A 12,210-nucleotide genomic window follows, 5' to 3' on the forward strand; every position below is an offset into this window, starting at 1 on the left:
GGCCGGAGGAGCCCAGGTGGGAACGCGGCGGAAGTAACGGTTTGTCATGGCAACCGCCGGTGGCGGGGCGGTGGCACTCACCGGGGCCTAGGTTGGGGTCGCGGAGGGTTCTTCCTACCGGTGTCCCCGGGGCGAAGGAGCCTGTGTGCCTCGGACGGGCTCGCAGCCTGTCGACTCGGCAGGTTTCCGCGGCGCTTGGCCCTCTGCGGGGCCGCTGCGGCGCGGCGGGTGTCAGGGCGCGGAGGCAGTGGCGGGCGCTGTGAGAAGGCGTCGGTCTCATCTTCGGTCTCCGGTGTGGTAAAGCAGTGGCATAACAGTGGCGGTGTGACCGGTGGCGCTGGCGGCTGAAGGAGCGGGACGCTCCGAGGCGGCGCAGCTTCCCTCACGGAACGTGTAGATGCTGGGGCCAAAGGGCCTCGGCTCCGCTGAGCTCGGCGCAGCCTGCGGGGCTGGTTGGTGGTGTGCCGGGCCCCTGCCGGGCCCCGGTTGCCGCGCTGCTCGACGTTGATGAGAGGCGAGGGGCCTCAGGGTTGTCCTCTCAACCTCGGGCTGCCAGAAGCGATGTAATGGCCACACGGCTTTCTGCCTCTCTGCTCTATGCTTTTCTTTTTCCTTATTGAAGGAATAAGAAGCATTAAAAGTCACGGAAACATAAAAAAAGATCCTTGTTAATATATATGCATATATGTATGTATTTATCTTTTTTTTTTTTTTTTTTTTTTCCTATCCAAAAGATTTGTTGAGGACGACATACACCAAGTTGGGAGAGGAGACCAAAAACCCCCCTTGTGATTTTTAATCAAATGTAAGGTTCCTTGTATTCTTGCACTGGTTATATTGCCCTTTCCACTGCCTTTGCTGGAGCTAGTAAAATTGTGTGACTTCCAGCCTGGGTCACAAATGACCCGTCTTATGCATTGGAACACCAATTGGTTAATTTTGTGTATTATTCATTGCCTTTTGCTATGCATCCTCAGTCCCTTTTTCTATGTTATGGTCAACAGTAGTGATGTAATCTGTAACTGTATCTTGTCTTATCTAGTTAGAACTTTATAATATTGGAAAGACTCATAGGCCCTGCCTGTGTTGGTTGCAGACAATAATCACTATTCTGCTTGTAAAGTCATGTTAAGGTTTAGTGACTTGTTTGCTCTATAGGTACTGCATGAATTACAGCTCGGTTGCTGTGTCTTTTTTTTTTTTTTTTTTTTTTTCTAGATCACTATGAAGGCTTTATATTGTCAGCAGAATTCACCTGGAGAGGAAATGACATTTTTCTTCCAGGAAAGAGTGAGTTCTGATCATAATAGCACTATTAATCATTCAGTGAAAGAAGAGAGTGTGGCTGAATGCCACAAGGGAATTGAAACTCTTTTGTAGATTTGAAAAAGAACCCATGTAATATTTGCACATAATGGCAGGTCAGTGAAAGTGAGGAAGGTATATTTTACCATCATCATACATCACTGAGCAAGATCAGTGCTAGATTTCTGTGTCCAGCATTGGTGTCCACATTTTAAAAACAAGTTTAGGAGGCATAACAAATGAACCTTGGCTGCATATGAATTCTCCTGGTTGGATTTTTTGGTCACTGTGAAAACAGAAATGTAGTTTGAGATATCTATTGTTAGCTTGCTAGGTAACAACACAGTAGAAGGGACAGGAATATGCAGATGCTGGTAGCAGGTGAGCCAGAGTGCTCTGGTACAGTCTCAGGTAAGTGAAAGCAGATCTTGAAACTATACTCCTGGGCATAGACTTTATCTGTCTACTTGTCTATTTAAATCTTGTCAGATAAGAATTGATTCTGCAGGTGTCTGTGTAATGACTAATGTTATGGAATCCTCATCTTAAATAGAAATAAATACAGAAAAAAGTGAAGAAAAGGAAAGTTAGGTGGCTGAGGAGACCTTAATGGAACAGAAGGTGGATAATGAAAATCAGTAGCTTGGATGAAGAATTTCCATAGCAAACCTCCTTTTATGGTGCTTAGTCAATTCCTAATAATGATATATTTAAATTACAAAGGCAGGAACCAGTTAACAGCACAAGCATTTTGTGGTCTCTTACTACTTGTATTCTTTTATGAAGACAAGCAGTTCTGTTTTGTGCATTGTAGCAGTGCTTAGGTTCAACAAAAAGATAGCTCCAAAAGACAATATAACCTTAAATTTACATAAATTGCCTAAGTCCTTTAGATTTTTTTTTCTTTTAATGGAGATGCAAAATTTGTATGGTTCAACAGTTTAATGGCTTTTCTGTTTTGTGGAATGAAGAGTGAGAACCCACTTTGGTTTGTTTGAAGAGCAGGAGGTCAGGCTGACTGGCAAAAAGCCTTGCAATTTTAAAGGAACAGCATGTGTTTAACTCAGCTGGGGTGAGAAAAAGTTCAGCTAAATATTCTTTGGGCAGAGGTTACTGTTCATGTTGCTAAGCCCAGGACAAAAGCAACAGCTGTTTCTTGGGAAGAATTAAAAAAAAAAATAACAAGGGAATTTAAATATTTAAGAATATAACAACTTCAGAAGTAGAAACAAAAAGCTCTCATGACTTTCTGGTAGGGGATTCACTTTCAGTTCTGACAGATGTCTAGACTGCAGACTACAGCATAACATGGAAATTTATGATTTTGCCTCCAGTACCAGAGGTGGCTCTTCAACAGCTGTGGGGAGTCAGCAGTTCGGAACCCAACTTAGCTAATTAAGTATCAGTACTGAACTACTTTCATGTAGTAATTTTTATGCATCAATCCCAAAAAACAAAAGTTGGAACAGTAAGGGGAGATTTCAGTAGCAGAGCACCTGTATATGTGACGTGCCCATCATCTGTGGGACTTAACAGTAATTCTTATTGGTGCTTTTTGTTTGACACCATTCTGAATATGTCAGTATTCTAAATATGTCAGTGTAGTATGTATGTCAGATCAGACAATCACATCAAAATTCTTCAAAAATTCTCTGTTACTCTTGCAGTATAGTTTTAATATTGAAGATCTGCTTCGTTCTATTTGTTAGGTGGACACTAGGGAGGTAATTGCTTACTAAAATTATTTCGGATAGAAGTGTGATTTTTAACTTGCAGAAAAGAAAAGCAGAACAATAATGCCAGTGTCAGTTAAGATTTAGCAAGGTTTAGTGGTAATTTTGTAATAACAATATATATTTCTACTCAAAATGGTGTTGTAAATCCATTGTGATATCAGTTCCCTTTTCACTGAAAGAAATTTCTTGTTCTGACTAAAGAACAACCTAAAAAAAAGACTCTGGAAAAGTGCTTTAAAGAGTTTGGGAGGGATCCTGCTAGCACATTCATGTTACATTGTATAATGCAACATCTATAAATTTGTCCTAGGAAAACCTTCCACCTACAAGAGACAATGATGTGAAAGTACAAGTTAGAGCCTGTGCACTGAGCTGGATAGATACAAAGGTATTTGCTTATTTTCTTTTATAAACGCTTGAGGTGTTTACAGTTTCCGTTGAAGATCTAAGCCAAGGCCTTAGCTGGTAATTGGCACAGTTCCATCTATGCTATCTGAGGATATGTCTTTACTGCTGAGAAAGAGGGCACAGGATTGATGTGGTATTCTTGCATCTCTCTTTAAATAAAAAGCACCTGTGATTTGGTTCCTAACTTATAGAGATCAGTTGTCATTTGTCAGCTCTCTTACAAGAAATCCCTTTTATCTTGCTCTGCACACTGTAAGTTACAGTTTGTCTTAGCTATTAATAATGCTGGTTTTATCTTTTTAATATATTCTAAATTTAAATACAGAAAATCAGTGCAAAGTTTATAATGTTAAATGAGAAATTTACATACTTTTATTCCTACTGTGAGTATCAAGCACTGTAAGATGATAATAAATATGCATATCTTGAGCCTTAGTAAGAATGTTGCAACCTTAATTTTCATTTAGCTTCTGTCAGAAATTAAACTGTCGAAGGAGCTTCTACCTGTTGGTCGAGAAATTTCAGGTGTTGTATTGGAAGGTAAGTTAGTATAACTGTCTTGTGAGGGTATGGAGAAAGAATTAAGGTCTTATAATCCAGAACAAATAAATACTGTTTGCAGGGTACACCCTGGATAGTGGGAACTATTTGCTTTGTAATGAGGTTTCCCCTAAGTCAGTACCGACACTGAAATGGAAGTAAAAAATGAACTGAACTATAATTCCTGAATTATAATACAGAATTTTAAAAGTGCACGACAGCTTCCTGAGCAAAGTATACGGAGGTCTTTAAGATATTACCTGAACATGCTATAGCAATCTTTAATTCACTTTTAAAAATTCTTTGTTAGAATAGTGAAGATGTAATAACTTTCAGGAATTTTGGCAGTGTTCCACTGGTGTATCTTTGATGGATAGTTTAAAGCCTAGGTCTTTCAAACATATATACGTGTGTGTACTTGCACATAACTGTATCCACATGGAGTGCCAAAGTTTAGTGAACTGAACATTTGGGTTTGGTATATGCATATTTAATATCTTTTTCTTTTTTTTTTTTTTTTTTTTTTTTTTTCCATGAGCAGGGTATATTTTTAGATTTGTGAGATAGTGGTAAACAGTGCTCTGAATTGTATGTTCAGTTTCATCTGTAACACTTATCTTCATGCCTTCTTTTCTCCTTCCCATATATTCTTCATGAGTTGGAAGAAAGGTTACCTTTTTTCAGCCAGATGATGAAGTGGTGGGTAAGTTAATTCTTGTTTGTCTTATCAAGTAACACAATTAGTAAGCTTTTTATAATGAATGGCTCAGGTTATAATCATTGCTAAAGCATGCATTCAGCATTTATTTTCAAAGATTCAGCTAGTGTCATGTGAATCACAGAATCATCATGGTATGGTATTCTAATAAGATTTTTTTTTAGCAAAGTTTTTTTGTTATTAGAATGGAAGTTCAGGTCCCTGGCCAAAGTAATCTGTCACAGTCCTACTGCATTTACCAAATCTTTGATAATATATGTGTGGTCCAATGAGCCATGTGGAATCAGTGTTCTAAAGGCATCCATCTGAATACATACAAGGTTATTTGTATTTATAACACCTTCCTGATGTAATTAATATATTTTTTTTTTATTTCTGTGGATGATACAAAGTCTGAGCTTATATTTCTTGCCTTCTTGAGGATGATATAAAAATACACTTTTAACTGCTAGCGATGACTCTTGTTCAAAGCACACTGAAGACTTTTCAGTTTGTTCTAAATCGTGTCAATTCCTGTTTGAGTGAGGAAATCAGGAATGGTCCTGACTTAAACATGCAAGTAGGTTCACCAGTTGTACCGATTTTCTGAGTTGCCAAAAAACAGTGCATATACTCAGGTGTTTTACTAAAAGGACAAGGCCACGTTTAAAAAGAAACACTGAATCAAGTGCTTGTTTTCCAGAATCTTCATTTTTACTGCATGTTACAGTTCTTGAAAGTGGACTTGTTTCCCCTCTAACTTAACTACAGAGAGTCCATGCTTTATGATCCTGCTATGATGCTATTGTCAGAGAAACAAAGGCAAGTGTTAATCACTACTTTTTTTGTTTGTTCTTTAAGACAGACTTCCAGGTCACATGGAAAGTGTTTGGGGCTTTTCTTTTCCTCATAAAGCTTTGGCAGAACTTTCAGATAATCAGCTAAAATCTAATGGAATAAGATCTGTGGTTATTATTCACAGCAAAGGGTGTAAAACTTACAGTAGGGAATTAATATTCCATTTTATGGGGTACAGAAGGAGGTTTGCTTTGTTTAATAAAGTAGAACAGTTATGGTCAGGCATCTTCTGGTATAGCATATGAGTTGACTTTGTACTATACATAGTGTAATTATTGTGAACAGCATTGTTCATTTGTTTAAGTATCTTACTGATATATGATACATATGTCAAATAATTTAAAGTAGTGTTTCTGTCACCTTCTGTTGTATCTGAAGGAACATAGTTTAAGTAAGTAGTTAGGAAAACAAAATAAAAACCACCTCTGAAAACTGTCTTAGATTTAAGAGGTCTAAGTCATGTTCTGAGTGGTTGTAGGAGCATTGGAGGTTTTTTGCGGAGCAGGCTTGACTCCATTCTTGTTTATTCAAGGACAGAATAATCAGCTGAGCTACTTCGTTGTAAATTTGACATGAAGGGAATAGTAAGAGACTGAGTTTGTCTGATACTTCTGTTGTCTGAGGTTTTAGTTCTTGAATAGTGATGCAGGTACAGATAAATCAGAATTAAATGAATGGAAATGGGAGGGTGAAGAAAACAACATTAAATATTTTTAGCCCTAAAAGAAAGAAAACACAATTCTTCAAATAGTTAAATGTCATACCATTCCCTTTCAAACAGCTATTCATCTTTATGTATCCAACATAGATGCTACAAAGACAAAAGACAGAGTGATATATGTCTGTTATGGTAAATCTTTCCTAGTGAGCACATTTCCCAGTTACTATTGCTGTGAGTTTATACACAGTCAATGAGTGAGCAGATTTAAAAGAAAATGAGCTATTGACAAGTAGTTTGGTTTCCTATGTGTTTAATAGCATTGAACTGTTCCAAAATATACAGTAGTAAGAACAATATTTCTAGCTAAATTTTACAAAGAAGCCTGTCCATCTGTCAAAGAGTATAGTCCTGGTATGTGCCCCTTACTGAATTTAACATTAATAACATACAAATATGGTCATCATTTATGAACCTATTCTTTTTCTTGTAAGAATAATACTGTGCTTACTGGAAGTACTTGATGTGTTAAATCATAAATCTGTTTCTCAAATCATACCAAGAATGGTTGCTTCCTTTTTAAGTTTTTCTGGTCTTTGTTTAATCTTCCAGAGGAGATTTCTTTGTCTATATAATGTAGACTCTTATAAATAATCATTTGTTTCATTAAGAAAAATACAGTAGTAGAACTTCTGACCAGCCAAAAATCTTTTGTTTTGAGATACATTCTTGACTTCCTTTCGAAGTTAGATAGTTTTACTTGTTGCTTTCAGAATCTTAACAACCAATTCTGCCATGTTGCTCATTAAAATAAGTTCTGGGAAAAATATTCTGAGTGTTAAATTTGCCACAAATACTTGGAGACATGAATATAAATATACCTGATTAGATTTACTGGTGGTTTTGCAGTTTGAGTGTCAGTTCTTCCATATGCCCTGTTACTGGATACATCAATAATCAGTGCATAAAAACTCTACATTGTATGGAGTATTTCTGACAACTAAGGCCAAAAATCTGGTTTTGTACTTTTGTCAAATGCTTGATGTGTGTAGCATGCATAAAATAAAGATCTGTACTTCATATTGGAGCTTGTGCAAGAATTATAAGATATACTAAGAAAATATGGTTCTTTAAGATGCCATGTGTCTTTCCTTCAGTATAGGGGTCATATTTTTTGTGAATGGTTTTAGAGACCCTGAAATCAATATGAGTTGAAGGCATTGTATCATGACTCCTTGGAGGCTGTCATGAGTGTTAGGAGGTAAAATTACTTGTTCCTGAACTTTTGCATCTGCCAAGAAAAGGAGTATCTTCATTTATTATTCATTCAATTATTTGCTTTTTCTATAGCAAGATGGTAGAATGCAAACTGGTTTAGTTGCCGAGGCTATTTTAAGTTTACTATAAGGATATTTTACTTAGCATTTGAAATGTGATATTGTATTTATGAACCCTTTTTGTTGCCTTTGCCATCAACACAGAGGCATCAGATGGAAGAGCAGAGGTATCTATAGTGTGGCTTGCTCTGTGCCCATCTGCAACAGGAGGGTTTGGTGTTCTTGTTACCCATGGCTCAGAGTGGAGCACTTGTCAGAGTGAGAACAGTGTGAAATGAGTTCAGACATGACCTGGCAAAAAGTAAGCATGCCACTAGTGCAAAAGGCACTCAGTAGTGTCCCCATTCTTTCTCTTCCCACCCCCAAAATGCTGTTTGGAGCATCTTGGGAGGCATCTTCTGCGCTGCGCCCGAAGAATTTAAGGTGGTTATCTTGCAAAGTTTTCTTAACCTGTCAAAAAACCTGACAAAAGGGCAACTGAACCACAGACCAAGTGAGGCTAAAAATTTCATTAGGGGCTAGTTTTGGTATAAGGTGTGCTTGTTTGAAATTAAATGGCTGTGTTTTGTGCCTAAATTTTTTGCAGGAATTTTGCCCCTGGATTCTGAAGAGTCTGGTCTTTGTGAAGTTATTCTAGTTCATGAGCATTATTTGGGTATGTTGCTCATATAGTTTTCTAATATTTGTATTTACTATATCTGCAGTTTAGCTTTCCTAATAAGGAATTAATTAACCTGAACTTTTGGGCAAAATTCTTCTGTATAGCAACATTCAGACATTCTGTTTACTCTACCTGTTCATAGAAACTTTGACTATATACTCTCAAGATTTCTTTCTTGTGCTGCTGTTGTTTAATAGGTTATTTTTTTGCCTAAACCACACAAGCTGACTCTTTTTTCTTTAATTTTTTTTTCCTTCCTACTTCCCTTTTTATTTCTTCTCGGGTCTTTATACTTCTTCCTCACCTCATCAATCACAAAATTAAATGAGGATACATTTCTTTCTTCCTCTCTCACTTTGACTTAATCCAGGAATGTTACTTGTGACTGGACAAACAGATGGGATAAAATTAGCAGAATAGAAGCTGGAGAAGGGAATTTTCAGGGACTGAGGACTGGGGGAAACCCAGTATTGGAACACTCTTTTAAATTATTGTGAGTTTCCACTTTCGACCCTCCTCCCCCAGCAAAGAATGCTTTGATATATAGAATGCTAAATACTAATATATTCTCCATACAACAGTTTGTTTTGTTACTTTAGAGCTACTCTTTTGCTTAAAATAGTTTATATTGTGTTTCTGTGACAGTCCATGAATTCAGGCTGTATAGTTATGAGGTGACTTCCTTAAATTCAGTTACAGCATACCAAAACTGAAACTCTTATTACATAAAATTGATAAAATATCCTCTCCATGTTTTTTAATTTTAACATATGTGAAAGATAAACAAGGTTATGGGGTTTTGTTGGTTTGGTTTGGTTTTTTTGTGTTTGAAGCTGAAATCTTCCACTAGTGATGGCAGTTTCTGCAAAATCAGTCGTGGATGCATTGAGATGAAAAAAAATTGGTTATTCTTTCCAACACTTGGAAGTACAAATCAAGTAGATCAAGATGTAGTTGTCTGTGCTGCCTTACCACTGTTTACATTTGCTATAGACAAAAAATATTTCTGACTTTGTGTTACCTTTGCCTTTAGCAGTGCTAAGTAGTAGGAACTGGCACACAAAGCTATGATAATAGTGATGATCCTTGTAATTCTCTTCCAGCGCAGTGATAAATGATCCCAGGTGATTGGATTGTTTGTTGTTTCATAGCTTCCCCAACTCAGACTACACTATCAATTCCTTTGCTTAAAGAACAGACCAAACTTTTCCAGTCTTTCTTTCTGATGTGCCTCAAGGGGTCTGTGCTTATGTACTTCACCTTCTATTCTATGCTATACTTTGAGATGGGTTATGATGATTTTCTAGCTTTATAACAAGATCTCTTGTAATCATTTAAATTGCTTACATTCAAAATGGTGTTTGAACTTGTGGTTTCTAGTTAACATAGTATTTTATTAACATGACCTCCCCAGGCTTTTAAGCATGTGGATAGAATGTGAAAAGAAGCATCTGGTAGGTAGAGACAACAGGAAGCAGAGATGACAAATAATGTTCTGAGTCAGAATTATCTTTGTGAAGAGATCTTCCCAGATCATTTCTGCCAGGAGGCTATGGTAGAAAGTAGGCCTCTTTCTTTTTTTTCCTTTTTATACTCTACTTGAACTTGCTCATAAAAGTGCTGCAGAAGCAAACTGTTTATTCTTGGAGTTACAATTGTCTTTTCCACTTGAACTCCACAGAGCTGACCGAACACTGTCATGTTAGGCACGCATCAGAATATTGCTTTGTGAAACAGATCATAATTATACTTGTAGATGATTTGACTTGTGTATGTTTTTTTCCATGTTTTAGAAATCTATGACATCTAAAAATGAATTCCACGTGAAATGTGAGGGAGTTGCTGCTTATATTCCCATCTGGTTTTTGTTTGTTTGTTTCCCCCAAATTAGTTCGTAAACCAGAAAAAGTTTGTTGGGTTGAAGCAGCTGGGACTGTTCGTGATGGTGTTCGAGCATACACAGCTTTACACTACCTTTCACAAGTCTCTCCTGGAAAAACTGTCCTTGTGATGGATGGAGCAAGTGTAGGTAACAGCTGTGCAATAATAGTAGTTTCAGAACAGAAAGATTATATACTTCTGCCATAAGTAACTGTCTTATCACACTAATGATGTGATATCTTACAGCATACTAAACTTATCAAGCTTTTTATTTTGTTCCTGGCAGTGCCTTTAACTTAATGGATTAATAGGGAAGGCCCTCCCACCTAAGATACTGAGCCAAGAATACAGTCTCTTACATGTTGTGTGGGTAGTGAAGAGAGAGTTCTTTTCTGGTCTTTCACATTGACATAGTTTTACCCTAAGCCCTCGGGTATAACTGGAGAGAAGTGCTTAAATTTTTTATTCCTTTCCCACCGCTTCTTTTTAACTTCTCTTAGATATAAATAAATTCATTTGCATTACTGCAATCTATTGCTAATGAAGATGTGAAGCTTGCCTCAGCCAGGATTCATTAATGTAAATGTGGCTGGGGCTTTTTCCTTGATAGGACTTCTTCCTTCAACAAGCAAGCAAGCCTAAAGCTCTGGGTTGCAATTGCTGTCATGGTGCATGTAAATTCTGAGATATTTTGTTGACGAGGAGAATTAGTTAACTCCTAAAAGTTTGCTCAGAACTTCACATTTAATGAAAATACTTTTTTGACCTCACTTGGAACAGAGGCAGATCCATGAATATGCAAATTCTTTTTGTGTTTTATTGAAGGAGTAAGTTTGTTTCTGGATACTCTCCTGATATCTCCTGAATGTAGTCTGTGATATAATCTTTCTTAAACTGTATCAAATTGTTGCTGTAAATAAATTCAACTACCTTTTTTCTTCTGCAGCCATTTGGTACAATAGCTATTCAGTTAGCACAACACAGAGGAGCAAAAGTAATCTCTACTGCATACAGTCTTGAAGATAAGCAGTACCTGGAGAGGCTTAGACTTCCTGTGGGTAAGTTATATTCCTCAGTGCTAAAGTTTATGCTAAAGAATGCCTCAAAAAGGTTTCTGCTTTTTTTTAGTCTGGGGCTTGTTTCAGTATCTGAAAACTGAAATACAAGTTTGTAAACAGTCTAATAAAATACTTCTAAAGTTTTTTCTGTACTTCATAGGTATTTAATTTATATTTTAGGTTTATTTAATGGAACTTGTAATCTTCATTTAAGTTGTGATGACTTCCTCTCAGTATTTTCCATCTCAAACAGCAGAGCCTGAGTGCAGGGTTTTGGCCTAAGTACTCAAGAAGTCATTTAATTTTATAATTGTTTCTTGTGAGCAAGAGGAAGCTTTAATAAATCACCGGTATCACAGTATGTAATCTAGGTACCTGAGCCAAAGTTAAGATGTAATCACATACTCGAGATACAGTATTCATCAGATTCAAATTACTTCTAACAGTATTTTACCAACCCATGTGGCATATCACTTCCAAGTACTGTTTTAACTGTAGTTGGACACTCAAAGGCTCTGCATGTTCCTGTTTTGCAAATGAGCTTTGCATAAGGTGTAATAGTTGCATTCATCTATGACTTTCTTTCCTTTCTTTCCTTTGATTTTTTTTTTTTTTTCCCCAAAAACTAACAGCGCTTTTTGGACCACGGGAAAACTCTATGCAAAAGCTAGGAGCATTTTTCCTGATTAAATGTTTTATTCCAGTACTGCAGAGTGGAAGAGTGTAGAGAATTTCTTTTTTCAGACAGTTTTAAAATAGCATTGCAACATTCAGTTTGCTTGCAGTCCATGAACTGTACAGTAAAGAAGAAGTTAAAACTAGTGTCTGATACTTCCTCCTCAAAATGCAAAGACTGCCCCAGTATAATCACCAAGTTTATTTTGCAAGGTGTGATTTTTGTTCTCATTTGAAGAAGTATAAGTAGGAGTAGCTGTGTCTCGTAAGAATTTTTGGGGGGGAAAGTACTGTGTAGTCAGTTATCATGTCTACATATATTACAGTTGCACCAATCAAAATATATATTAAGTTGAAATCCAATTCAGAAGAGAGTGTCAAGGTTAGCTGTGCCTG

General features: G+C 37.0%; 1 protein-coding gene across 8 annotated transcripts in view; it reads left to right on the forward strand.

The window, feature by feature from the left end:
• CRYZL1 (crystallin zeta like 1) overlaps nucleotides 1-12,210 on the forward strand; it is a 22,340-nt gene continuing 10,130 nt past the window's right edge. For 4 of the 8 annotated variants that reach the window (XM_071753933.1, XM_071753937.1, XM_071753936.1 and 1 more), the window contains exons 1-8: nucleotides 2-39; nucleotides 1,219-1,290; nucleotides 3,352-3,429; nucleotides 3,917-3,989; nucleotides 4,648-4,692; nucleotides 8,126-8,194; nucleotides 10,092-10,225; nucleotides 11,028-11,139. In XM_071753933.1, coding sequence (XP_071610034.1) covers nucleotides 1,225-1,290; nucleotides 3,352-3,429; nucleotides 3,917-3,989; nucleotides 4,648-4,692; nucleotides 8,126-8,194; nucleotides 10,092-10,225; nucleotides 11,028-11,139 — 577 coding nt within the window. In that variant the 5' untranslated portion in view covers nucleotides 2-39; nucleotides 1,219-1,224. The other 4 variants (XM_071753920.1, XM_071753926.1, XM_071753942.1 and 1 more) reach the window with 4 other exon arrangements.

This window comes from Heliangelus exortis, chromosome 1 (genome assembly GCF_036169615.1).
Source record: "Heliangelus exortis chromosome 1, bHelExo1.hap1, whole genome shotgun sequence".
NCBI lineage: Eukaryota > Metazoa > Chordata > Aves > Apodiformes > Trochilidae > Heliangelus > Heliangelus exortis.